General features: G+C 35.9%; 2 protein-coding genes and 1 pseudogene across 9 annotated transcripts in view; 2 read left to right on the plus strand and 1 right to left on the minus strand.

Moving 5' to 3' along the window:
* Nucleotides 1–2083: 2083 nt before the first annotated feature.
* On the minus strand, nt 2084–16113 carry LOC121252433 (calcium sensing receptor, chloroplastic). Of its 6 annotated transcripts, none has more exons than XM_041152063.1 (15): nt 15957–16112; nt 15544–15642; nt 13619–14560; nt 13034–13134; nt 12812–12926; nt 12360–12437; nt 12065–12157; nt 11031–11114; nt 9404–9502; nt 8221–8283; nt 5260–5290; nt 4416–4462; nt 3514–3572; nt 3053–3154; nt 2084–2527 (listed from the first exon to the last, which is right to left on the minus strand). In XM_041152063.1, exons 2-15 carry the CDS (start codon nt 15622–15624, stop codon nt 2293–2295), a joined length of 2130 nt encoding a protein of 709 aa, XP_041007997.1. In that variant the 5' UTR covers nt 15625–15642; nt 15957–16112; the 3' UTR covers nt 2084–2292. The 6 variants fall into 6 exon arrangements, with proteins under 6 accessions (XP_041007997.1, XP_041008008.1, XP_041008018.1 ...); XM_041152074.1 differs by lacking the exon at nt 15957–16112 and adding an exon at nt 15814–15956; XM_041152084.1 differs by lacking the exon at nt 8221–8283 and having other exon boundaries at nt 15957–16113.
* On the plus strand, nt 15875–18346 carry LOC121247048 (annotated as a pseudogene).
* Nucleotides 18347–22179: 3833 nt separating this feature from the next.
* LOC121266519 (probable phosphoinositide phosphatase SAC9) overlaps nt 22180–26497 on the plus strand; it is a 40948-nt gene continuing 36630 nt past the window's right edge. Inside the window, exons 1-2 of one of the 3 annotated variants that reach the window (XM_041170509.1) lie at nt 22180–22463; nt 24483–25081. In XM_041170509.1, coding sequence (XP_041026443.1) covers nt 22451–22463; nt 24483–25081 — 612 coding nt within the window. In that variant the 5' untranslated portion in view covers nt 22180–22450. Of the gene's footprint in view, nt 22464–24482; nt 25099–26497 lie in introns of those variants that run through there. The other 2 variants (XM_041170401.1, XM_041170474.1) reach the window with 2 other exon arrangements.

Below are 26497 nucleotides of genomic sequence, written 5' to 3' on the forward strand. Positions count from 1 at the left end.
GTTATTATTACACAAGGAGTGGCTAATCTAGGACACTTTAGCAGTACCAACGCTAATTAGTAGCTAAGGGAAATTGGATTTCGGATTCTTATGTTTGCATTGAGCAGCACTTGATGGAGGATCCTGAAGGGAGGAATACCAGCAAACTGTGGACTGATGGGATGGTGGAGATGTTGGTAGATATTCTCTACCAAGAGACCCTTGAGGGGAAATTGATTGTCAAAAATCACCAACCGAGACCACATCAGACTTGCAAAAAAGATGGCACAAGTTGGGAGGAAGTCAGTTGATCCTAACCAAATTCGGGAGAAAATCAGTCGGCTGAGACAAAGGCTACGACTGTTCACTGATTTGCTGAGCCAGATTGGAATGGGTTGGAATCAGCAGACGAAGACTGTAGTTGCCACAGAGAAACATTGGGCTAGGGCAATATCGGTAATCAATTGATTGAACTTAACTGATTTAACATCATTTAATCATTTATTACTTAGTAGAACATTTCTTTGCTTTCTGTATTGTTGTGCATAATTATTGTACTAACATAACCGTGTCCTACGGTTAGGTGCGTGGCCAGTGGAGGAAATTCAAGACTCATGGTTGTCCAGACTACGATCTCCTACGCACCATTTTCAGATAGTCTATTGCCACAGGGGTCCTCCATTATGCGTCCACGCAAGAACCCCCCTCGTCGGATGAGGACCACCTTGAGGAGGAGGCAAGGGCACGGGGTCCTGTACTGGGAACTGTTACAGATGTGTCCATTGATATAGACAGCCCAGACATGAGTGCGCTAGGTGTGAGACGGGAGAGTTCTTCAAGGATCACTCATCATAGAGCAAGGGAGCCTGTTCGGGGTAGCATTTCCCCAGAATTGAGTAAAACTCTTGAAGTGATGGTCGCCAGCATTGTTGCTAGGACTGGGTTGGAGCAAAAGATGTTTGGCAAATCTAGTAGAAAGCGTAGCAAAGGCAAAGGCTCAAGTGGATCGGACGAGTCATTTAGCAAGATGGCTCAATGTATGAAGTTGTTGGAGGAGTTGACCCCGCGGCTGCCTACAGAACAATATAACAAAGCATCAATGTATTTTCTTCAAGAAAATATGCTGGACATGTTCTTATGCATCGCCCCGGAGCACAGACGTGATTGGATCTTGTGGTTGCCGTTTTGTCACGTATGAGGATTGGCTTCGGAGTTGTCTTTTTTTATTAGTTATGGTTGTTTTATTTTTGCTAGGACTGTTGTTTGTTTGTTGTTGCATACTATTTCAGACAATCAAATTTGAGATGGTTGTTTAATATTTTATTGACATCTGCATTTGCTGCATCTATGAATAATGTTTTATTGATTGGGTTCATTTCATTTCTTACTCAAAATGATTTGCATAATTTGCTAATGTTTTATTATCTGTGCTAAGGACAATTCAGAGAAGTATTTGGATAATTTGATAACTGTCTGTTTTAATATATAAGATTAGTACCAGATGGATTTTTGAGACAAGTCATGTGGACATAATTGATAAGCTTTTTTTAATATTTACTGTTATATCATAGAATATTAGAATTCTGTTATGTGCTACGCATGCAAATGGAGGGATGTACTTAAGCTAATTGGTTTTTATTTTTTTAGTTTTGGAGTGCCCAAAAAATGCCAAAACGTATCTGCGTGTTTAAAAAAAGAAATATAGCTAAAAATTGATTTTTAGCTTAATTTCAATTTAAATAAAATGTTTTTAAAAAATTGTGCAAAACTATTTTTAAAAGATGCTGGCACTAGTTTATCATAATAATTATATTTATTTAAATAATGTATAAATAAAATCATCATTTCACCATAATTATTAATAAATTTTATCATTGACAGTATCCACACATTTTTCACATTCTTATTCAAAAATCAACAACTCAACATATTTCGAAAATTCAAACAACTCAAAACACTGTCAATGCAACCCACAAACCCACTCAAACGTACCGTACAAAGCTCGGCTAACTCTTCTAGCTTGGGTTTTTGGTAGTATTACTTGCCTGCTTGACAAATCTCTACATGTTTTCAGTAGCATACATGTCGTCAACAACAAAGACCATTGATTTAATGGAACATTGAAATTTTGCTTCACCGACTTGATGAAATGTAGAAAAAGTCACACTTTAGTTTCTCAACAACATCAATCTACAATAATCTTTTTTATCATTCACTCGTCCAAGTAAACTTGCGTGATAAAACTCAGCTCCATTCTAATGTAAGGATGTGATGCTCGAATTTAAGTACTGTACAACAACAAGAATCCCAACCTTATGCTTCTGAGAGATCTACATTCTTGTTTACTTGAATTGTTGGCTCAGGAGATGGGTCTTGGATACCTTCGGAATCAGGTGGTTGAGATTCATGCTTTGCAGCAGCCTGCAAGACCCGATTTTGAACATCTGAGGATGAAGGGGATGTTGGCAGTCCAATGCGATTGGTTTCCCATTTTCCCGCAGCCCATGAAAATGCTTCAGTTCCAACTCTAATGGGAGCAAGCAGCAGGCTTCAAGGAACGTAAGAAGATGTTAACGTTAGATAAGTGTTCTGCTAGATGATTCTTCTCAAAAGAAAGGAAACAAATAGTAGGGAAGTCGGCATTTTCAGAGCTTCAGTTCTCTAATTAACTTCTGACATGCCTTTTTTATTTACTAAATAAACTCATTTTGCATAAACAAACTTTAACAGTCGCTAGGCAAAATGAATAAAAACTTTAAATCTTTTTTACCTTTATTTTCTGTCTTCTACTCGTTGAAAGTTTTAAAACCAAGATTTGTCTGATTCTAATGGTCACCCATGCAGAATCGAACAATCTTTAATAACATATAAAATACTGTACTTGCAGGAATATCGTATCAATGTTTCTTTCTATCAGCAATTCACCGTATTTAAAAATTCTCAAGCATTAAATGACAACAAAGAGAGATTTTGCAATGTTATGGAGTTCATTACATTTATGAAACTTTGACTTTAACCTCAAATGTTACGAATCCTGAAAATAGAAAGTGGAGAAATAAATCACAATTCTCACATTAGCTCGGAATTCAGTTCATGGATAACTAGACATGTGGTGAATCCTTCTCTCAGTTTGTGTGCCAGAAACTTCTGGCATGCATCAAACCCTGACTCGTGTCTATATGTAAATGACATCAAGTCAACACAACAGGTAGCACTAAATAATACACATTAAAGATCAACATATCCCAAGGTGAATGTCTGATTAATGACACAATTATCTGAATATGAAATAAAATAGTTTCCTATACGTGGGATTAAGAAGTAGCACCTCTCCAGAACGAAAATAGACCAAGAAGGACTAAGGTATCTGTACTTAAGATTTTCATCACTAGACAACAAATGCTTCGGTAGATTCTCCAAATAGTTATGACTACATCTATATATTTGTATAAACAGGGGTATCGGGTTAAAAGCAATTACTTAAAGAGCTCTCTACTATAATGATGACATGATTATATAATGAAGTAAGATTACCTCACATCCTGCTTAAAATCTTCAGAGCTCTCATAGGAAGCAACCCGCCGGAAGATCGTCTGGTTGAGTTAGCATAAACCCGGCAATGACGAATGGCAGATCGGCAATGCACAAAGTTTACGAAACATATAAAAGAATAAATATATATACATGCATATACAGGAAAAAACTAGACAAATAAATGCAGATCCTGACCAAGGACAAGGGTTCTAAACCACTAACAATGGAAGTTTAGAACAGGCAAGTTGAAGCCAGATCCGTCAGAACATTGGCTCGGACTATCTTTTTTCAAGTAAAACTGGCTTGGATTACCAAGATTTCAGGTCATTCCAAATTCTTATGTGTTGGTTCCTATAATGAAATTAACTTTTAGATTTGGTCCTACTCGCTATCGACAGCGGAAAATAAAAATGCATTTACAGGTCAAGGTGCCATCTTCCCTTGTTCCATCAAGCAGGAAAAAATGAGGATGGTATTCCAAAATAGAGCTTCATATGGGGACCCCATGCGCTCCATATCCATGTTGAGGATAAAAGATCAGTCTACAATTCTATCTTTATGAAATGCTAATGTGGGTAGCAACCTTCTAGTATAAGCAAACATGGGCAATATAACTAGAAGATTCCTCACAGCCCAGCTAACTGATTTTTAAAAAAAAAAACTAACATTTGATGTTACGATGTAAACAATAAAAAAATCATGTCCTTTCAATTGTAAAAGGCACAAATTTAGATCATTGATATGGGCGTGTTCTCACAGTCACACATAGAAAGTAGAAACATGCAAATACGAAAATATACAAATAAAAACATTTGATCAAAACTTTCAATTTTTCGGCAATTTTTCCATCTTTATTTGGAATAGAAATTACTGTGAGCATATCAGGGGAAAAGCATGAGCACCTGTCCGAGGCCAACAATGCCAATAATTTGTAATGTCTTCTCCCACTCTGAGACAAAAACTAATTATGGTTAGTTGCAAAAGAAAGGTAAAACCAAAAGATCATATTAAAGCAAGACTAGAGGCTGCAGCTTGCACCTATGCACCTCTAATCAACAATCAATTAAGCGTTTTTTTAATTTTCTTTTTCTTTTTCTTTTTCTTGTTCTAGGTAACAAACACTCAAGATATAAATGCTATCTGAAGCTAGATTATTATCTTTATAGAAGCCATTCCTCTTACAACAAGGTGAAGTAAAAGAAGAAAGATACAAACAAGCATCCAAAGAAACAAGCAATAAAGCAACAAATGTAACAATTTCCAATCACAACCAAGTTTAACGAGTTTCACAAAAGTGTGACATTGTTAGGAGTACGCTGCAATTTGAAAGATAATTTAGAGGGGAAAAAAAGAAAACAAGAACCATCAATAATAACTTGATTAGTTCAGCCTATCTCATTCTACTTAATGATGTAGGCCAAAACAGACAAATGAATGAGAACCTCTATATTTTTTGTATTAAGGACACCCATTGTTTCGACCTTTCGAAAGTCTTAAAGGCATGCCTCAAAATTATATAATAGAACCACAGCTTAATATCAAAAAGCAAAAATATTAAAAAGACAAAAAAAAATTTTAAGATGATGGACACAAAAAAAAAAAATACATCGCCAACTTAAGAAATGTCAAAAGAAACATGCCAAATATTACTACTTACAAACAAATCAAGACTTAGGATATATTATGATAGCATATTACACATCACTTGTCAACTAAATTGTAGGTCACAATGAAAAAATTACATACCTAGTAGGGCATAAAGGGCCGCAAGGAAACCCTGTCCACAAAGTAGTTGCATTGATTATGAATAATGATCTCGAAATTGCATGGGATTCATAAAATCATTTTCAAAATGAAATCAACATGAAAGTCTTTAACGATGTCAATCCACTAAATTAAGTCAATACACTAAATTAACTTTTATCATTAACTTTTATCATCAAGGTTTGGGGGGTGAGATGAGAATTTTGTGTTTTATTTGAAAGTTTAAAATATTATGTTTTAATATTATAATTGTTTTGAGATTTGAGAAAATTGAATTGGGATTTGAAAAAATTGAATTGTTTATTATATTTTGTATGGAGATTTGAAAAAGATGTAAATATGAGATGAGAATTTTGTGTTTTGTCTCGTGCCCCAAACCAGTGGGTAGACCTTGTTAAATATGGGTTCCAACTCATCTTTGTGCATGTCAGGTCACGCCACATGAAAATATATGGTAATTATCACATTCAATCCATCCCTCTAGATTTGGTAGCTTTTATTGGTAGAATAAGACAGCAAAAATGGCACATAATTGCATGTTTTCGTATTTGATCACATTCAATCCATCCCTCTCGCTGACAGTCGTCCGGCATCGGTCCTCCCTCTGATGACATGGACTTTTGCAAGGTTCTCTCTCTGTTGTCTCTCAGAGTGAGCCCGTGTGTAGTGGTGCTTACTACCAACGACTCTGTTGGTCGTGCCATCGACACAGAAAGAGTCGCTGACTTCCTGTGAGTCTACTAGGAGTACTCCGGCTTCAAGATCTGTCTGTACCATGAGCCCTATCCGCAGCTGGGCTTCGTTAGTTTTTCAGTTGTGTCCCGGTTGCATATCTCTCTTTAGATCTGCCTCAGATCTGCACCAAAGCTTGTGCTCGAATCTTTGCATAAACTTTCGACAGGAATGAAGCTTGGTAAACCCTTCAGCTTGGGAAGCCCTTGCATCTGAAATTGGAGATTTGAACTTAATATGGGTCAGTTGGTGCGTTTTTGGGTGGAATCAAAGGCTTTTGAGTTTTTACCAGAAGTATGGAGGTCCTCATTAAAAATTGTGGAAAGGAGCAAAAAGGTTTGGAGGTTTGTAGCTATGGGTCGTAGTGGGATAGGATGGCTAGTGGCTACGGTGGAAGCAGTATTACAGGCGGGAAGAAATTTGAAATTCACAAAACATTTACGCGAAGGAAACAAAACATTTGTGGCTCAACGATGCTCCAACGTGCATGGTAGGTATCTAACTGTCACCGAATATGGTGGAGGAGACCGGCAGAGTGTTGTAGTTATTCTTGAAGGGTATGAAGGTTTGGGTTGGGAGAAGTTTGCTGTTGAATTATGCAGAGCCGCGGATATGTTTTTTTCCTTTCATGCTGATGGGTCAAGGAAGGAAAGCCAGAAGAGGACATCTGATTATGAGAACATCAACTTGGAGTTGAAACAAAAAGATCCAAGCACAACCATGGTGGCGAGGCGATCATATGCGGCAGCTCTGAAGACGGGTCATGCTTCGGTGACTCAGAGTGAGAAGAACTGTGAAAGTGGCCAGCTTGTCGTGATGCATAATTCATTAAAGGAGATGGAAACCCAACTTGTCGAGTTGAAGGCAACGATCACTTTCTTGTCTATGAAAATAGACTTGCTCTCAGCTGCAGGCAATAGGGTCGTAAGAAACAAGCCTAAGATAGGCTTGAATCCTTTAAACTCAGATAAAGGAAAACAAAAAGATCATACTAGGCCCTGCCCCTATAACCAGATCCAGGAGAGTGTGGCAAGTCAAAAGGAAAACCAGGTTATTTGAAGTGGGTTCTACGTCGGGTATCGACGTAGAGACATCCATAATGGAATGCCCTTCGCTAGAAGTGACATAGGAAAGACCGATAGTCGGTGTTACACCCTTGGTCAGTGTTCTCCCCAAAAAAACTATGGCTCCCACGTCGAAGTTGAAGGAAAATGGTGTAACGCCAAGGTCTGAAAGAGATGTAAGGTCCATCGAAGTTGCACATAAAGGGTCACCAGAAGTGAAGGAACTTGCTGCCAACCTAGAATCTCCAATGGTGACCATGACCTTACCATTGGAGAGAACCAATGGAGTTGTTGAGGAGGTACGAGATTTGAATACTGGTTTGTCATTGGTGCCTTGCGAGGATGAATGTTTAGGACCTGCTGTTCAGCTGGGAATTGTGTTTGGGAAAGATGTTGTCCCCTTGTTATCTCTTCCTCCATTAAACAATATAGCTGGATTATCATTGGATTGGGTTTTGCAAAAGGTTAATGAGATATAGCAGCGTGTGAGGATTACTTGTGGAGGATTTGACGACCAATTCACAGCACTACTCACTGCAATTGAGGCGGGTCACTCGCTTGAAACAAAATCAAGATTTAAGAAGAGCAGGGAGTTAAAGTGTCTTACTTGGGCAATGAACTATGTCACAAAGGGAGGTAGTATAAGTCGAGGGAGGACTAGGGGGAAGGCTTAAAAGCCTTCCTCGGTCCTCGTAGGATAATTCGGGTGGAGTATTAAATGTGTGGGAGACAAAGGGTTTGGGGTAGTTACAGTGACTTGCTTTGCTTTGGGAAGGCGTGTTTTGTCCCAATAGGGCTTGGTATATACATTGGATAGGTTTCTAATTTCTCCCTCTTTGGGCAATGTTCATTTAGGGGCTCTCTATTACGGGCTAGGTGTTCTCTCTTGTATACACTCAGTGTACTTGGTTACACCTATTGATATTAATATATTTTTACTTATCAAAAAATAAAAATTGCAATTTACAAGCCTATTTATTGATACAAAAAACACACCGCTGATATGGAAGCCCACCATTTTTTCTAAATATAATGTGCCTCACCGTCTCACAGTAAATGGCATGTTTATACATCAGGCTTGTGAATAACGTAACTCAATTGCAATTCACCAATCACTAAGCTGCTATAAACATGACCAGAAACTTACCAAACTAAACCCAAGAACTTTAACTGGAGAAGGACTGATTTCCTCCAAAATTGCCTCAGCATCCTGAAATGACCCAATTTTACAATCATATAAAGTTTTAAGAGATTTTTAAAAGTACTGAAAATACTATACGTTCGGCTCACTTTAAAAGAACATGAAGTATGGAACTTCTACAAAACCAGCATATTGAAGGGTCAGCTTGGAGACTAGTCTAGTGGCAACAACCTGCCCCTCCTAAAATTTGACTACATGCAAAAGACCACTTCTCAAAAACTAGATGAAATTCAAACTCAGCTTCCTGGAAATGATAGGAATCATATAGAATATTCCGTTTCATCTTTGGCACATGTACTACTGTATCATTTTGATATTTGGTAGACCATGAAGCTTCAACACTGACCAGGATGACTTCTTCAATGCTTCTTTTGTTGTATTCCCTCCATCTATAAATCAGTTAGCGGATCTCTCTAATTGCAACAGCTTCGATGTCGGATAATTTTTTATCTAGATCCAAACTAACGCATAAACTGTTTCATGACTCATAATCAAAATAAATCATTACTCACTTCTTAAGATACTACATATACCACTCAGTACTTTGGAGGGATGAACCAACCACATAGTGTATTTTCAAATTGCTTCAAAGTTGGAAGCAAGAAAAAAAAAACACTGTAGTCTGACTTGTAGATATACCTCAGACGTCTTAAGAGTTCATTAATCCTCACAACTTATTTACATATTAGTTGACAGCCTCATATATACTTGCCCAATATTCAGTATCAGTTACAGATAATTTATGCCTTCTATATTTGAAGAGGTAGTTTAGGGGTGTCTCACAAAGTGTTTGGAGCTTTAAAATCAAATTATCCAAATTATGTCATTAATATTTATTTTTCTTGTTCTATCCTTGCTACAGAATTTGTAGACAAGTTGATCAAAGGTACGAGTAGATTTATCAAATTTCTCAGTATCAGATACATCAATTAAATATGACTCTTGGTTGATCATGAACTAGTCAAAATATGAAAACTCAAATCAAATGGAAGTAGCACTTACAGAATACATAGGAAATGATATCTAGGAATTGAACTTTAGCAAAACAAAATTATTAAACAAGATATTACATCTCTTGAGGCATTAACTAGAAGTTAAAGAGTGTGGGCAGCAGGAGTGAAAAACATACTTCGTTGAGAACAGTAAGTGTTGTCTCAGGTTTGAGTGCCTTAATACGGAGCCCCTGCTTTACCCAAGACTCAAAGCCACCTTGGACCAAGTATGGTTGCTGTCGTGTAAAAAAGCAGTCAAATCATTAGTATATATAATGTATTTTGCAAAATAAAGACCAAGACCACTGAGTAAATTAACTACTCCATAATTTTCTTAATGATTCAGTTACTAAGAATTTCAGTTATGATAGTTCCTGCCAGTTTTACAGAACCGTTTGAGCACTTTAGGACAAATGATTTGAAACATTGTCTTGCTTTTTTGAGATTCTTGAATATTAATTCATTAACCAGATATATAACGATCCCATTTGCAAAATCAGCTGCGATTGTCCACCCAGGCAGTTGAGTTCTCTAATCTGAGCTAGAGTGGAATGAATTCATTATGAACCCTTAGCTGCCTAACATTAAACACATCAAAGTACCATATGGAATTATTTTTTCAGCAAAATGGGATTAGCATGGGTTATGCCGGGAAGGGTGGTTGAACTGCTAGCTAGCTAGAGAGGGATCATGGGGACACCACAGATTGCAGCTATGTGAAAGATGGCTCCCATTTGTATTTTTTGGTGTATCTGGAGAGAAAGAAATGATAGAAATTTCGAGGATCGTGAGCGCTCCGTGGAAGAGTTTAAGAGTTTTTTCTGGAAGACTTTTATGTATGTGAGCCATTGCTTTAGATTTAAATGGTCTCAGTTTCCATGATTTGCTTGTAACCATTTCTAGTTCCTAAATAGGTTTAATCACATGTATACATCCTATGTACTTAGGCTATGCCTATCTTTATATCAATAAAATATCTTTTTACTTATTAAAAAAAAAACATTAAACACATCAACATTGTCAAGGCTTAGAACACCTTAAGTGCATTTGCATGGGTTAGCCTGTAGATGGTATTACCCAAAGTCCAATTCCGAAAACATGCTAAAAATGGATGTTACCTCCATCAATGCTACAACCAGAATTACTTATAAAAAAAAAAAATGCTACAACCAGAATTCTATTTTTGAATGATTTTCTTTTTTTTTATTGGTCCTTTGAATGATTTTCAGAATGACCATATTATTCCTATCTTTAAATTTTCCAAAAAAAAAAAATCATGATAAGCAAAAAATTGTAACATAGATAGTGGACCCTGCTCCTATGCCTGTAGAGTGTACAAGAAATTGTTTGTTATTCTAGAAACAAAAAATAGCAAAAAAAGACGGGAGTGTAAGCGGAACATTTACTCAAAAGCAAGACATTGGTACGGATATAAATTATCACATGATAAGTCATTTATCACTGATTAGGTTCAAACTGTCGCATAACATCACTTGAGAAGAAAATGAACCAAATGTGAATCCTATAAAGTGAAATCAGCAAAAGTGAGAGTGATTACAGAAGATATTAAAGTCACCTCCCTCAGGGTATTTAGTAATATAATATATGATTCACTTTTGAGTTGAAGATAAAAATTCAGAACATATGAAAAGCTATTGACCATGATTCTATTGATGAGATAATTCTATCATTTTTCCTTTCAAACTTATGCTTATCTTAACTATTTTTTCATAGTTGAATCTTTTGAAGTTTAGAAACACTTGCCTTAACCCCAAGTTTTTTCAAGGATCTTGCAATGCCTTTGGAGCGAGTACCATCAGCATCCATGATTATGACCTTGGACCTGTCCTACAGGTAGTAGAAAACAATATTCAGAGGTATCATTCCTCAATCTAGATCCTAATATAACAAATCATAAGAGGTGCATGATAAAGGAATCGCTCATCGCCATAATAAATTAATTTTCCCAATACTATCCATTTAAAGCATTCTGCAGTTATCACTTTGGTCATTTGCATCTTTCTTTCATAGGTGTTCTTGTATTGTAACGGGCTTTGCCTAATTCTTTGATCAATAAAATTTGTTTACCAATCCAAAAAAAAAAAAAAAATTCTTAGCTCATTTAAATGTAAAAAAGGGTAAAATTTATTAAGAATTTTTTGAGCAAAGAGCATCACATGGTATTTTGAAGTTTTCAGGAAGTTGAGATCATGCTTGCGTAAGAACAGAATTTTTAGTATTCTTCAACTTTTAATAAAAAAATATTTCAACGTCATTACAGTTTTTCACCAACCCCCCCCCCAAAAAAAAAAAATCTATTCATTAGTGGACCCCACCACTTTCACAAATGCAAAAAAAAAAAAATATATATATATATATATATATACAAATTTCAATTTCTTTTTCAAAAAAATTTTATCAGCTTCCTTCAACTTTTAATGCTACCATGTTTTAAAGCCCATAATAATTTTTCATTTAATCATTGTTGGAAACTTGGACCCCACCACTTTCACCACACAAGAAAAGAAACGTTTAAAAAATTCTTCTCATACAGATTTACAATGGGCCTACTGACAAACACAAACACGAGACACATCTAGAAAACTTTTCTCAAAGTTTTGGTTATGCAAAGATGCTCAAAGAATTTGTAAGACTATCAGGGAGTGACCAAACCTAGTGTTATAGCAAAAACTTTTATGGGTCCAAGACAAAACTTGTAATACACTCTTCAATAGGCCTCCCTTTATAAGTATTTACATCCATGGTGCCAAGCCAAAGAAAAACATCAAGCTACATACCTGAACAATCTTCAAATTCCGAATGACAGCAGCAATCAAGGAGTCATCAAGGTCTCTTCCACTCTTCAAGAACTTCCTTACAGAACCATCAACCTGAAATCAACCAAAAATAAGCTTCAGCAGAGAATGCACTGAAGAGCTACTGAAATCAATACTTATTTATTTATTTTATTTAGCCCATGTCATCAGAAGCAGCAAAGCAAAGGTACTGGAATATGTCATTTCCTTATTACCAATTAATAATACTACTTTACATTTCCATAATAGAGTTCTTCAAATAGCATTCTGAACCAACCTCAGGTAGAGTTACATTTGCATAGCGAGACCGAGCTGCCCGACGGAGATCAGGAACACCATTACTTTCTCTCAAAACCTTCAACCAAGAAAATTCCAGACACTAAAATCAGTGGGAAATCCAGTTTCAGAAAATTTCAAAGAAAATATTTTTTGGGGATAAGTAAATACTTTATTAGAAAGAGAGACACCCAAGCACAAAGGATGACCATAGGGTGGAGGAAAAGTTTTCTTTATTGAAAAGCTAAAAGGGAACCATGAGGTCATAACAGCATATTTAGTGGGGTATAAAAGAGAATTTGAACAGCATGTTTTGAAAAAGAACAAAAGACTTGTAAAAATATTGCAAGCAAAGCATTTGGTTATTTGGCTGACTTCACCTCTTGAAGGAAAAACAGATTTATTATTATTTTTTGCTCCAAAAAAATGCCAGGAAAATTTACAGTCGCTTGCCTCGGGCCGGACATCAATGAGTACATTATTCTCCTTCCCAGTCAAGAACTCCAAAGTTAATTTAGCAGATAAATCTCCAGAGTAACCACTATATGTCCACACCCAAAAAAACACCCTGCACAAATCTGATAAAAAATATGAAATTTCCCATGAAATAGATTAATTATTCTCCTAATGAAAATATATAAAGAAATATCTTTGAGCACAAAAGAATATTCATACCATAAAGTGGTTGAGGTTCCAAGGAAAAGCACAAATGGAACAATTGGATCATTTGGATCCAAGCCAAGATTTTTCTCCAACCCCTCTAAAGCAATATACACCTATTCACAGCAGATTCGTTCAGCAAGGAGTAATTATTAAGTACTACCAAAGTACAAACATGTGGTATTCTCATCGTATCATAGAATGCCATGTCAATTAATATATATATATATATATATAAATATATATACTTACATAACTAATTTTAATTCTAATTACATGGCATGTTCGGATAAAATGAGAGTACCACGTCATCCGTGTTCCAAGAGTTTCTAATAATTTTCCTTCAGCAAGTACTATATGAATACTTTCTGTATCCAAAATACGGATGCAATTGATATCTGTTATGATTTTCAAACAGCATTATCAGGTTGTTGATGGAAAAGCAAGGCTGATGGCCAGCAAAAGAGCTAGCAATCAACCAGATAATCCAAACCATTGAAACTGATTTTCAGCAAAACAGAGAATCTCATAATAGAGGGATGACATTGACTTGTCCAAAAAAACTATAAATGAAGTGTATAAGACAAAGAATGAGAATACCTGTTGAAAAATCGCCCTGACCGGCCTCAAGACATCTATTGCTCTCTCTTCAGACAAATTCAGAGCATCCCTGATGTCTGGAGGAAGCAGTTCTTTGGTGGACCCATAAGAATAAACAACAAAGGAAGCCCCATCTTTTAAAGAATCCTCCACCGTGACAATTGTACGCCTCAATACATCAGCCGCAACAACAGATGCTTTACTTATGGCTTCCTTCAAGTCACTTGAAAAGCTTGTCAAACTATTACCGGCCAATTCTCTGTTTTGATCAGCAGTTGAAAACACTCCACCAACAGCATTATCTACTGCATCAGTAGCATTTTTAATGACTGATGAAATTGATGCATTAATGGCATCTACTGAGCTTTTCAAGGCACTTTCTCCCTTGTTTATTGATGTACTGAAGGACTTACTAGCACCATCCAGAAAATCCTCAATACTTGTTTTTTTATTGAACAATGGATCCTTATATGCATCTAAAGTGTCAGATGCAGATGCCATTATGTCAGTAGTTGATATGGTTTCAGGTTCTATAGGTCCAGAGAAAATATCTGCAGGTTGAGATGATATCTCTTTCAAGTTCGTGAATCCTTCTTCTGCAACAGCTGTGCTAGAATCCTCTACATATTTGACTTCCGCCCTTCCCAAGGGGACTGTTTCATTTATCATTTCATTTGAAGAACTCCAAACATCTGAAAAGTTGCACTCCAAATAATCTGATTCATTTTGGCAGGATTGATTATTAGTGAAACCTGGGGAGACTGATTGTTCAGTGCTCTTAACAAAAGTAGAGTACAAAGACTTTGAAGCTTGTGTTTGAAAAGATTCTCCTCGGGACTGAGTTCCATTTGGCAAGCCTAAAAAAACCCTTTCTTCCCTGATACATCTGACCTCAAAATCCTTCTGGAATGGGGAAGAAGGTCGCAATCCATGTAGTGAAATCTGCAGGATCCACTTAGTAAAATCAATAAAAACTGCTGCACAAAAATGCATGCCATGTTTCCATTCAAGATTGACTTTTTTGTGCTTGGAGGTCAATGAGAATAACATTGTAATCATTTTCTTCTTTGATTGGAAAGGGTCTATTTGTGTTGCATTCTCTAAATACATTTCTTTCATTTTGCAGGTCAAAGATAAAGAAAACCCATATATCTTATCTCTATCAGCCCGCAGCACAATGAAAGATGGTTTAAGCCTTACCATGTGTCAGCATAAATACAAGGAAAATGTAGGTGGTCACTCACTTGATCTAAACTGTCAATTTATTAAACTCATGCCAGCCTTCAACTTTGCAATGTACTTATTTTTTTTCTACAGTGAGATCCTATCCGGACTTATTGGATTAAATTTGGTTTCCATGAAACCGTCCAATTGAAACCCATCAAACCTTAATTTTTGCATCTAATCTGCATCATACATACAATAGTATACATATCAAACTGCAACCATCTATCTTAAGTCCTTAACTTAATTGTGAAACAGCATAACAGAATGCTTTCTAGCTGTTGAAAACTCTATGACATTAATACATGTACGCTGACACACATTAGCAAGCACATGTGCGTACATACAATGATATGCATGACGAAAAGAGAGTATCTGTAATCTGTAGACACTCCTAAGCTACATTTTTATGGAGACTGACTTCAAAGGTTGCAATAATACTCATCATGGAATAAAATCCCTCACTATGACTTTTAACAGTCACATCAAATTGAAGACACCCGATTTTACGAGTATAAAATAAATAAACTACAATAACTTGGATGGGATAATTTAAATGACTATTTGTTTATTGATAAAAGAATAAATGAGCTGTAGACAACTACTGACATAGTTAAAACTTCATAAAATGGGTTAAGATTCAGTCGTTTAAGCATGTAATATATAGTATATACACACATATTCAGTAAGTCGAGTCTCACCGTAGAATAGGAAGCACAGCTTGGGGTGGCTGAGCAAACAGGCAACATTGTCACGTCAACTAAAAATCGATCCAAAAACATTCACCAAATTCTCATCCTCTGCCCAAAACCAGAAAAAACAAACACAAAGTTCAGCGTTGCAAAACATGAAACTCCAAATTGAATAAAACCCACCAACCAAAAGTCAATTTCAAAGGAGACAAAAAACCAATCTTGTGCGACTCTAATTCAAAGAAAAACACGATGATTTTAAACTGAAGGAAAACGAACCGTGTTAATTTAAGACGTTAAGCTCAATTCTTGAAAAGGGTTTCTACAAATTCAGTCTACAATGACAGTCAAGTTGACAAAAATTGATGAATTGGAAGCGCTTTTAGAGTGGGGGGAAAAAAGAGTCTGCAAGTCGTTCTTACTTGAAAGCTGTAGTGATCTGAAGAAGGTTTAGGTTATTTAGACGGAGAATCGTCCAATGAAAAGATATAATAGTAGATATGACGAGGAGAATCGTGTGGCTTGTCAAAGCCGTTAGCGCCATCCCCATTGGCTCCTCTTTGCCTCTCGTTTATTTGTGGGGACAGATTTTGTATTTTTTATTCTGGATTAACATATATGACCCTTTTTGTATTCTTAACAGATATGCCCGCCGCCTGCCGGGCCGGGTACGGTACACGGCCAGAACCGTATGATATGTGGTAAATTAACCGGGGTTTCAATGTGGAGTTGAGTTTTTTTATTAACAATAATGAGTTGAGATAGTAGAGTAATTTTATGAAACTCACTTAAAATAAATTTAGATATATTTAGATGTTAAAATGAGTTTAAATATATTTATGAGAAATTGAAAAAAGTTGTGAGTCCAAAAAGGTATTGAGTTGAAAAAAGTTGTAGGTCTCACATGTAAAAAATTTTAAGTTGAGATAAGTTTAGTGATTTGAGAATTGGGTATTTAAATGTTAGATTCAGCTTAAAATTAGACTGAATTGAGATGATCTCAATTCAATCCAAGTTTCAAATGGGATCTAAGACTTCGTTTGTTTTTACAGATGATATGAGATGAATTAAGATAAAGATTGAAAGTTAAATAAAATATTGTTAAAATATATTTTTTTAATATTATTTTTGTTTTAAATTTTGAAAAAATTGAATTTTTATTTTATTTTGTGTGTAAATTTAAAAAAATTATAATGATTAGATAAAAGTGATTGTGATAATAAACTAGACCTAAATATTAACGTGGAAGTCCATTGGAAAGTGGATTAAATTACATAACTTTGTTGCATGCTGAATGGCATATGCTTTTTTTGTCGAGACACGTCTATTACTGCATAGTGCATATGACTCGCGTAACGTTTCCTTCAAAATTACCCCTTTATCGAGCATTGAGTCAGTCAATAAATTATAGAAGGGGGACATTATGGTACATAATCTTATTTAATTTTACTTTTCATGCAAGCCAACTATTGTTATTAAGTGAGTATCCTCTCTTTCTTTTTGTTTTTTTCTTCAGTTAATCTTATCTTTTTCTAAAAACAACCCATCCTCGCGTGCCAATGACTTCGTTGAAATAACAAGATAAAAGATAAAAGAGGTCTTGAAATCGTACAGGATTATTGGATTTGTCAGTGCCTGGTCCTTTTTTCCGTGTGTATATGTGAAAACTCAGAGAATCTTCGATACATCCAATTCTAAGGAATGATAAAATTGTTTTCCAGCAAAATAAAACAGAATATCGACGGCTTGGATTCCTTCTCTAATAGATATGGACAATATTTTCTTTGAAATGTCCGAGGAATAGTTAGATTGAGTTCTCCTTTGGAGAATGAGATGTGATTATAAATATGTAAATAATAGTAAAATTTTTTGTAAATACTAATGAAATAATTTGGATTAAAATGTTTTATTAGATTCTGACAAATTATAGATAAAAAATTGAATACAAATATTATAAAATTAAAATATTATTGGAAGAAAAATTATACTCATCATTCTTGCACTATACACTTGCTTTTATTTTATATCTTTTTATTTTTTTTTCCTTTAAGAGATGTGTGATGTAAGAATGATGAGTAGAAGAACTCTTGTTATAATATAATTTTTTAATCAGAAACGCTTCCCAACGATCGAGCTAAAAATCTCACAAAAGCAAGCATCCATTCAACTAACTCCATGTAAGAAAATACATTGTAAGAGAAATACGCTCCACCACATAGAATCACGGTCGTATGTAGCCCATCCCTTTTGCCTTCTCATTTGCACCGCCCGCCCCTCTATGCCCCTCTCTTCCTCATTGCATCCCTTTACATCGCCCTCAGTCCGACACCGACGCAAGTAGTCTTCCCACCCAAACTGTGATTCACCACTGTCAAGCTCTTCAACTGGATTTTCTGTTAGTTCTCCTTCTATTGCTACTTCGACATCATTGAGATCGACGAAGTCAACACCAACGAGCTCTACAACGCCGTCCAACTTTACCTCAGCTCCTCCGTTTCCTTCACCGGTAGCTACCTCAACCTCACCTGAGCCCTAAACTCTAGCACCAGCACCATCGCCTTCGGCCTTTCCAATAATGACAGCATCATCAACACCTACAACGGCGTCACCATTCTTTGGGAACACGTCATCATGCAAAGGCAAGCTCAAACCTTCTCATGGGGTCCTTTACCAGAAGAGAAACGAGTCTTTACTCTCATGGCGTCCTTTTCATGGCAGTTCCTTGGACTCAAGGGGACCCTCGTGAGAGTCTGTACCGTTTAAGCATCCAAGCACATTTGAGACCTTAGCCATGAACCCAACAAAGAAGTAGGAGATTATGGAGGATCTCATAGACTTCGCGAACGGTCAAGGATTTTACCATAAGCGAGCATGGAAAAGAGGTTACCTACTCTATGGTCTGCCAGGGACAAGAAAATCAAGCATGATCACAGCCATGGCAAATTATCTAGGTTACAACATATACAACTTGGAGCTAACCAAGGTGCATACCAACTCGGAGCTGAGGAAGCTATTGATGAAGATAAGCTTCAAGTCCATAATTGTCATCGAGGACATAGATTGCTCTCTAAATTTGACTTGGGTGAAATGCGAGGTGGAGGGTGTGGCTTGGGTGACGATGGTGGGAATAATATGTTTACGCTCTCGGGGTTGTTAAATTTTACAGACGAGCTATGGTGTTGCTGTGGGAGTGAGAGGATTTTCGTGTTTACCATGAACCACATTGAGAAGCTTGATCCGGCGAAAAAGTTGACTTAATAACTCTGGAAACGGATTAAACAGAGTAAATTAACTTTTTTGGTCCATTTTCATGGCTTCCCAGTCATAGATTCTATCAACTTTAATTTGATTTTTTTTTTTTCAATGCAAAGGTCAAGTTCTAGGTTTGAGTTCAAATCAATCTTGAGAACCCTACAATTACTTCATCAGTTTTTGTAGCCGAAAAGTTTTCTTTTTCTTTGTTCATCATTGGTTTGCTTGTTCTATTTTTAACAATATCGTTTTGAAAGACCGCCGCCCCGCAAACTGGCCCTCTTGCCATATTTCACACCAAAGAAGAGGCACAAAAGTTGTTGTCGTGCATGTTGCTGCTTCCTTTGCGTCTTCGTTCTCATCCTCATCGTCGCCATCGTCGTCGCCTTTGGCCCCTTCTACCTATGGTTTCAACTAAGACTCCCAGTTTTTCACTTGCAGTCAACATCGATGGGCTGAAATCAGCTTCAAGAGGGTGCAGGGTTAAGGGGATTCAATCGCGAAGAAGAGCTTGCCCTTTTCTGGTGTAATGCTGCTTCGGGATAATTGTGGTGGAAGGCTTACGTGTTAGTATGTGATTGGCAGGCTGCTATTTGACTAATAGCAGCCCGACCGGTCCTAAGGATTTCCCTTTTTTAATATTATTTTTGTTTCAAAATTTTAAAAAAATTAATTATTTTTATAATTTGTTTGGAAGGTTAGAAAAGTTGTAATGATTAGATGAAAAGTTAAATACTATAATTGAAAAGTGTTTGTATTTGAATAATGTTTGAAAATAAAATTATAAAAAACATTTAAGATGAGATAATTTATGGCTCTATTTCGTTTTTGCCTTTTTTATACACAAACACAAAATAGTCTCGTTTAGGTCATATATACGTTTTAGAATGGAATAGCACTAGCAAATATATTTGTTATTCTCGATAATGTCATATAATTAACAAAAATTTTACATGCATTCACTTTTGTATACTCATTGGGTATTCTATTAATGTGATTAGTTGCGTCACTTTTTTTAATATAAAATAATTATTTTGACCAATTATATAAGTAGAGTACACAAAGAATACAAAAAGTGATTGTATGTAGTAGAACTCTATAATTAATATATTGTCAGATGGATGAGAAGTTATTTTTTATATCGAGAATACATCTAATAAGCTCTCTTAATTCCATCCCATTGATATTAGCGGTTGGTTTCTCTCTCTCTCTCTCTCTCTAAGCAAATGGTTGATTTCAATTAAGTGATGTGTAAGGGATAAGATATATCAGGCTCATAGTGTTTTCTAGGTCCAGTCTAAGGGGAGACTCATTAAGAGGGAAGAAAGAGAGAGAAAATGAGGAGATAAAGGATTGAGGGAGTGCATAGTGTCCGAAGGAAAAATGAGTAATGTGAAATAAAGAAGAGGTGAAGAAACGTAAAGTAAGAGCAGAAGATAAAAGGTACAAACACAGACGACTTCGGGGACTTTTGGTCAGACGTCTCTTGAGCGGATTTTTCAACCTCACGACAGGAGATTCATCGATGATATCTCAACCCGAAGACAAACATTCGAGATCTATTGTACAGTGAGGATGATAAACTATGAGAGACTGTAAAACAAGCTTATTATAGTGGATCCTCTCCTCCTTGGACTTCCCGTAGATATAGGCCCAATGCTGAATCATATAAATTTGTATGTCTCATTTTCTTTATTTTTCTTACATTTATTTATTGTTCATTGTTATAGATGTACGCACAGATAATATACAACTGAACGGACTATCACCGGAGGCTCCACACAATACTGATTGGGCCTGAATAACCTTAGCAAGATCGAGAATGAATATTTATCTCATTCCGGCCTATTGTGTAATTTTTAGGCGTTAACATTACACTATCCATTGATGTGAATTCACGAGATCTACTCATGAGTCTTCATCATTACATCTTAAAAAATGACATATTTTCTGAAGTCATATTGATGTGAATTCTAAGCACGCATCACACAGGCACACCATGCTCTGCAAGTCATGATAAATTTGATGACACGATCCATTTTATGTCACTTGATTTAACCGACTTATGTGTATATATATATATATATATATATATATATATATAACTTTTCTAATCTTTAAGTATCATAAAAATCTCTAATTATTCCAATTCTTGAGTTTGATTGAGTTTTCCCAAAACTCAAAAGTACCGCAGAAAAAATCTGCACGCATACAAATTTGGGATGATTCAAAAGATTTAAAAATGGGTTATCCCAGAGTCCAAAAGCTCCATTACATTTAAACATTTGTGTTATTTTTTGTTGATAAATCGCCAATTTATTTTAGTGATATTAGATAAGTAAATTTAGAGAGACAGAGTCTGAAAGATGTATCATTAAAGAACAATGCTATAAATTAGGTCAAATTTTGTTAATGTGATAAATTTGTAGTCATTGAAGAATGATATTAATCATTTCAATATGTCTCAATGTAACATCAAATATTTAATACATAAATAAGAACTATAAAATAATTTTGAACCATTTGATGCATTTCTCATAAAATATATGATTGAAATTATGGATAATAGTCATTAGATTTTATATTTATTTTTTGATGAGATTTTATATTTATTTGATTCAATAGTTACTAATATCTTTGCATCCATATGAATATTAATGTATTAATATACGAAATATTTTTGGGAGTAGCCACTGTTTCGCTACATCCGGCGCATACCTAATGTGGGTAGCAAATGTACTGTTTCATTGAGTGAGTTGAGAGTGAGACAGATTCGAGAGAGAACTGATGGATGAGAGAGAGAAGTGATGAGAGAGATAGTTGAGGAGAGAGAGACGATGAGGGATGAGAAAGATTTGATGAGAGAGAGTCGAGGAGAGAGAGAAGATGAGAGAGAGAGTTGAGGAGAGAGAGATGAGATGAGAGAGACGATAAGGGATGAGAGAGAGAGTCGAGGAGAGAGAGAGGGGTGATGAGAGAGAGACGATGAGGGATGAGAGAGAGACGATGAGAGAGAAAGTTGAGGAGAGAGAGAGTGATGAGAGAGATGAGAGAGAGAGAGAGTTGATAAGAGAGAGGGGTAGAAGGTCTGATACTTTAAAAAAAAAAAAAGAAAAAAGAAAAAAGTATTAATCGAAACTCACAACGGATAAATGTGCTTTATTAAATAAAATCAAGGATGATTTTTCACAGCCACACCATTTTCTCTCTCGGAAAGATAATTAGCAGGACCAAGACTACGTTTGTACATTAAATTTAAGATGATATAAGTTGTGAATAATAATAAATAATAAATAATTTATAAATAATAATAAATTTATAAATAATAACCAAATTACTTCACTTACCAGCGTAAACCAATAGTCTTGTTTTGATTCCTTGAATTTAATTTTGGTAAATTTCTCTCTCTCTCTCTCTCTCTCTCTCTCCCCGCTTTTTAACATCCGTCGTGTCTACCGTACCCAATACTCGCATCTCTCCGTTGTCGCAATTCACCGGAGCGTCCAGCGCTCTCTCGCTCGGGCTCTGCGAATTCATTTGTCTATAATACGAGCGTTCGACGATCAAATTCCCTTATGAATCGCTTTCCCTCTCTTCGTGTCCAGGGATCGTAAACTCGACGGTGCTATCCAAGACTGCTACTAGTCGGTTCGATTCCGAGCTCATGGAATCACCTGGTCAGCTTCTCTATCCATGCACCTCATTTTTTTCTCTATGCATCTCCTAATTATTTTAGGTTTTTAACTCTCAACCTCAGTTTGATGCGCTAATTATTTCCAACTCAGCGTGTCTGATCTGTTTCTAAGTCTGAAAACTCGAATTCTTAATCATCGAAGAATATATTTGTGTGCGTGTACACGACACACACACACATAAAAACGAAGCCCATGAAGGCAAGTCTTTTTGTTTATTTGATATTTGCTTACGTGCCTTAACATGATAGCTTGGATCCGTAGATCTTCTTGTTCGTGCTATTTGCTAACATTCGTAGCATCCATAAGCTCCGACATTTTCATGATGAGGTAGCTACAACTGTAATGCATTTGTCCAAATCTCCGTTGATTGCTACTTAAACAAGCCTGATGTGTTTTTTATGATCACTACACTTGACATTGGTGCATGTGTTCCCATGCCGGTATTTCAGAAAAAAAGGTTTGTTGAGATCCGACACGTTAAAATCAAATGCATCTCTTAAAATTCGTGTCAATATAGATCTAGGCGTAACATGGTTAAACGTCATAGGAACTCATGGTGCTAGGGATGAATTTTATTTATGCGGCTCTACGAGGATGCCATGTATAGAAGCCGTCTCATGCAAAAAATTGGCGGAAGAAAATGTATATTTACGACCTTTTACTCTGATTGCAATGAGGATAACCTAATTTTCAATGGATGAAAGGACTAAGACTCTTAAATGACAATAACGGTGCTAGTACTTATAGCAACCTTGATTATCAAAATAAATATGAAGAAAACTGCGGCCAAATAGAGTGGGCATTTGGTTGAGGAACCACTAGCTTACACAATGCTCACATGTATGATGGTTTATTTGAATTTATTAGAGGTTTAATGTATAATATGCAGTGAGATTTGCCGTGTAGTTTTGGCTCAAGCTATTTATCCAACAAACACCAGTTTCAGCAAGGATTATTTTTATCTTAGATTTTGTGGGTGTCTTCCACCGACAGAACCTCTACTATAGAACCAGGATTTCATGAGGGCATACATCAAGGGCGTATGTTGTTGAGAAGAAAGTTTAGCTTGAAGTGGAACTAGGTATAAAAGGTGTTTGTGAGAGTCTCAAGTTGAAAAAATCGTCAGTAAAGAAACTTTCATTAATTAAAGATAGAAGAAAGTTACCACAAATTGAAGGAAAACATCTTACCTTTTTGTTGATGCTGTGACTTTCTCTGCAAAACCTGTCTGGGGTGTGACAACCTAATGTTAAAAAAAGGACAACCTCGTGTGCAAAAGACAGATTCCAAATTATGTTAGTTAGCTAGCTGCATACCCATTTACTCAGTAGTCTGTTTAGTCCTTTAGGAACATGAGATAGAGAGAGAAGGTTGTAGACAACGAAAAACTGAATTGGATTCAGTTGTAAAATGCAAGCAAATATTACATTTACAGAATCCCCTATCACCTATATATTATGTATGCACACACATTTGTAGAGGCAAAATTAATTTTTGTTAATATGAAAAAAAAAAAGATTGTTGTTACTGCTCCCTCCAAAAATAAAGTGAAGAAAACGAATGCATAGTACGATGAACACTTAGATCCACACAAGGTGGATATGGTGCCCTCTAGACGACTAGAAGTCTCTTCTGTGCATGCTGCTTTGTCAGTAAAAGAAGTCGGCAATATAGTAGACACTCAGGCATTTATGTTCTTATTTCATTTTTGCTTCCACAAAGTTGTTTACTTCTTAATATGGCAGGCAAAAAGTCATTTTTTTGTTAATATGGTTGTCATAGTTCATTTTTTGTTATGGTCAAATTGACAGATGTCAGATTGGGTTTTTTTATTAACTAGCTTTCTTCTTACTATTTATTCACAAAGCAAAAGCTCTTACTCTTTTAATTTTCTTGTCACATGAATACTACCATATCTGTTACTTTGAAAAATCTTGCTTCAATCATGGTGTCATTCTAATATTATGCATGCTTTTCATTTTTCCTGGTGCTGTGTTGCAGTCTGGAATGGGAGGGATACATCTGTGATTGTTCTTACACTGGATACTGGTGAAGTATATATCATTGCTAGCTTGTCTTCCAGGACTGATACTCAGGTGATATATGTCGATCCAACAACTGGTGCCTTGCGCTACGATGCAAAATTGGGTGTTGATATTTTTGAATCTGAAAAAAAGGCTTTAGATTACATTACGAATGGATCACAATGGCTGTATAAGAATTTAACATATGCCAGGGCGATTTTGGGTTATGCCGCCCTGGGAAACTTTGGTTTGCTACTTGTTGCAACGAAGTTAATTGCAAGCATTCCAAACCTGCCCGGTGGAGGGTGTGTATATACGGTGATTGAGAGCCAGTGGATCAAAATATCACTTCAAAATCCTCAACCCCAAGGTAAAGGAGAAGTGAAGAATGTTCAAGAATTAACCGAGCTTGATATTGATGGAAAGCACTACTTTTGTGAGACAAGAGATATCACTCGGCCTTTCCCGAGTCGTCTTCCCTTGCAAAAGCCTGACGATGAATTTGTTTGGAATGGATGGTTTTCAATGCCTTTCAAAACCATTGGGCTGCCACAGCATTGTGTCACTCTGCTGCAGGTTTTGCTTCATGCTTGGTATCTTCAAATTGATGCTCATCTGATTGTTGTTCTTTCAAAATGTCTAGCTTTTAAGCGAGCTCCTCTATATGTTCTTGCTACAGTTAACATAGGCCCATTGTAGTATGCTTTGTATTTTGTAGTTGCATATACATATCTATACGAATAATTTTTTTTTTTTTGATCAGTAAAAGATAGATATTATATATATGAATGAAATAGGCTTAGCCCTTGTACACAGGAAGTATACATAAGAACTCCTAATTACATTCTAAAAGTTACATATCAACCCAAATCGTATACAAATAATTTTAAGTGACAAGCTATGAATTTCCCTCCATATTAGGAGCCGAACTCCATCTCAGTTATGAAAAACTCATTCAACTGATGGATAAAAAGCATTTTGGTAACATAAAATTGAGGGTTAGACATTTCTCAGTTCATTGCTCTAGGTGGTAAAGCATGCATGTAATAATATGTCTTTCTACAAGCAAAGTCAATCTTAATCTGAACTATGATTAGCATATAGGGGTTCAAAAATATTTGAATGAGGTCAAGTTAAGCCACATTTTTTGATGTCCTCTTTTTCAAACCTGCTATCTCATATGTCAGGTTGAAGTTGTCTAATCATACCTTGCTGGCTAATTTTCAAATTTGGATATTCTAGTGACCTTCTCTGTAACTGGTAATAAAGGGGGGAAAACAATGTTGTTCTGCTTCCTGATGCTTTTGTATCCAGGAATTTGTTACTGCTGCTTTATTTTTTAATCGTTTCTTCCTATGTTTAAGCATTTATTGCTAAATGCTTGGGAAGAAGCCATTAGACGTGTATATACATATATGTTTGTGGGGGGTGTGTCTTTGTGTGTCCCCATAAAGGAATTTAATTCAGTCAGCAGTGCTTGTTAGAAAGAACAAGTTCAAATTGCCACCATGTATTACTTATCAGTCTGCCTATTACAATCAATTATTACTGATGTGTCCCAAATTGCCATCAGAAATTACTTAATTCGCTACCTATTAGAATTATTTATTTCTGAAAGTTTGACTTTTTTTAACAACTAATTGAAGGTTTTATTGAAAAATGCAAAAGGTATAGCCTAGATACACAAGAAGTATACAAGAGGAACACCTAAGTAGAAGCAGGAAAATGTTTTTATGTGATGTTAAAAATTTATTTCTCTGGGATTTATTTTTGATACGTTTCTCTGGAATTTATTTAGACAATGTTTTTGTTATCTATAAATCATTATCACTTGGATATAGTTAAGTTGTGACTTCTCTTGTTTGGCTGTTGTCACTATCCATGTGTTCTTTCACAGTCCATTTTTGTGGTTAAGCCATGACTTCTCTTGCTTGAATCTTATCACTATTCATGTGTGCTTTCATATTCCATTTTTTTTTTTTTTTTTTTTTT

Source organism: Juglans microcarpa x Juglans regia, chromosome 1D (genome assembly GCF_004785595.1).
Source record: "Juglans microcarpa x Juglans regia isolate MS1-56 chromosome 1D, Jm3101_v1.0, whole genome shotgun sequence".
Taxonomy (NCBI): domain Eukaryota; kingdom Viridiplantae; phylum Streptophyta; class Magnoliopsida; order Fagales; family Juglandaceae; genus Juglans; species Juglans microcarpa x Juglans regia.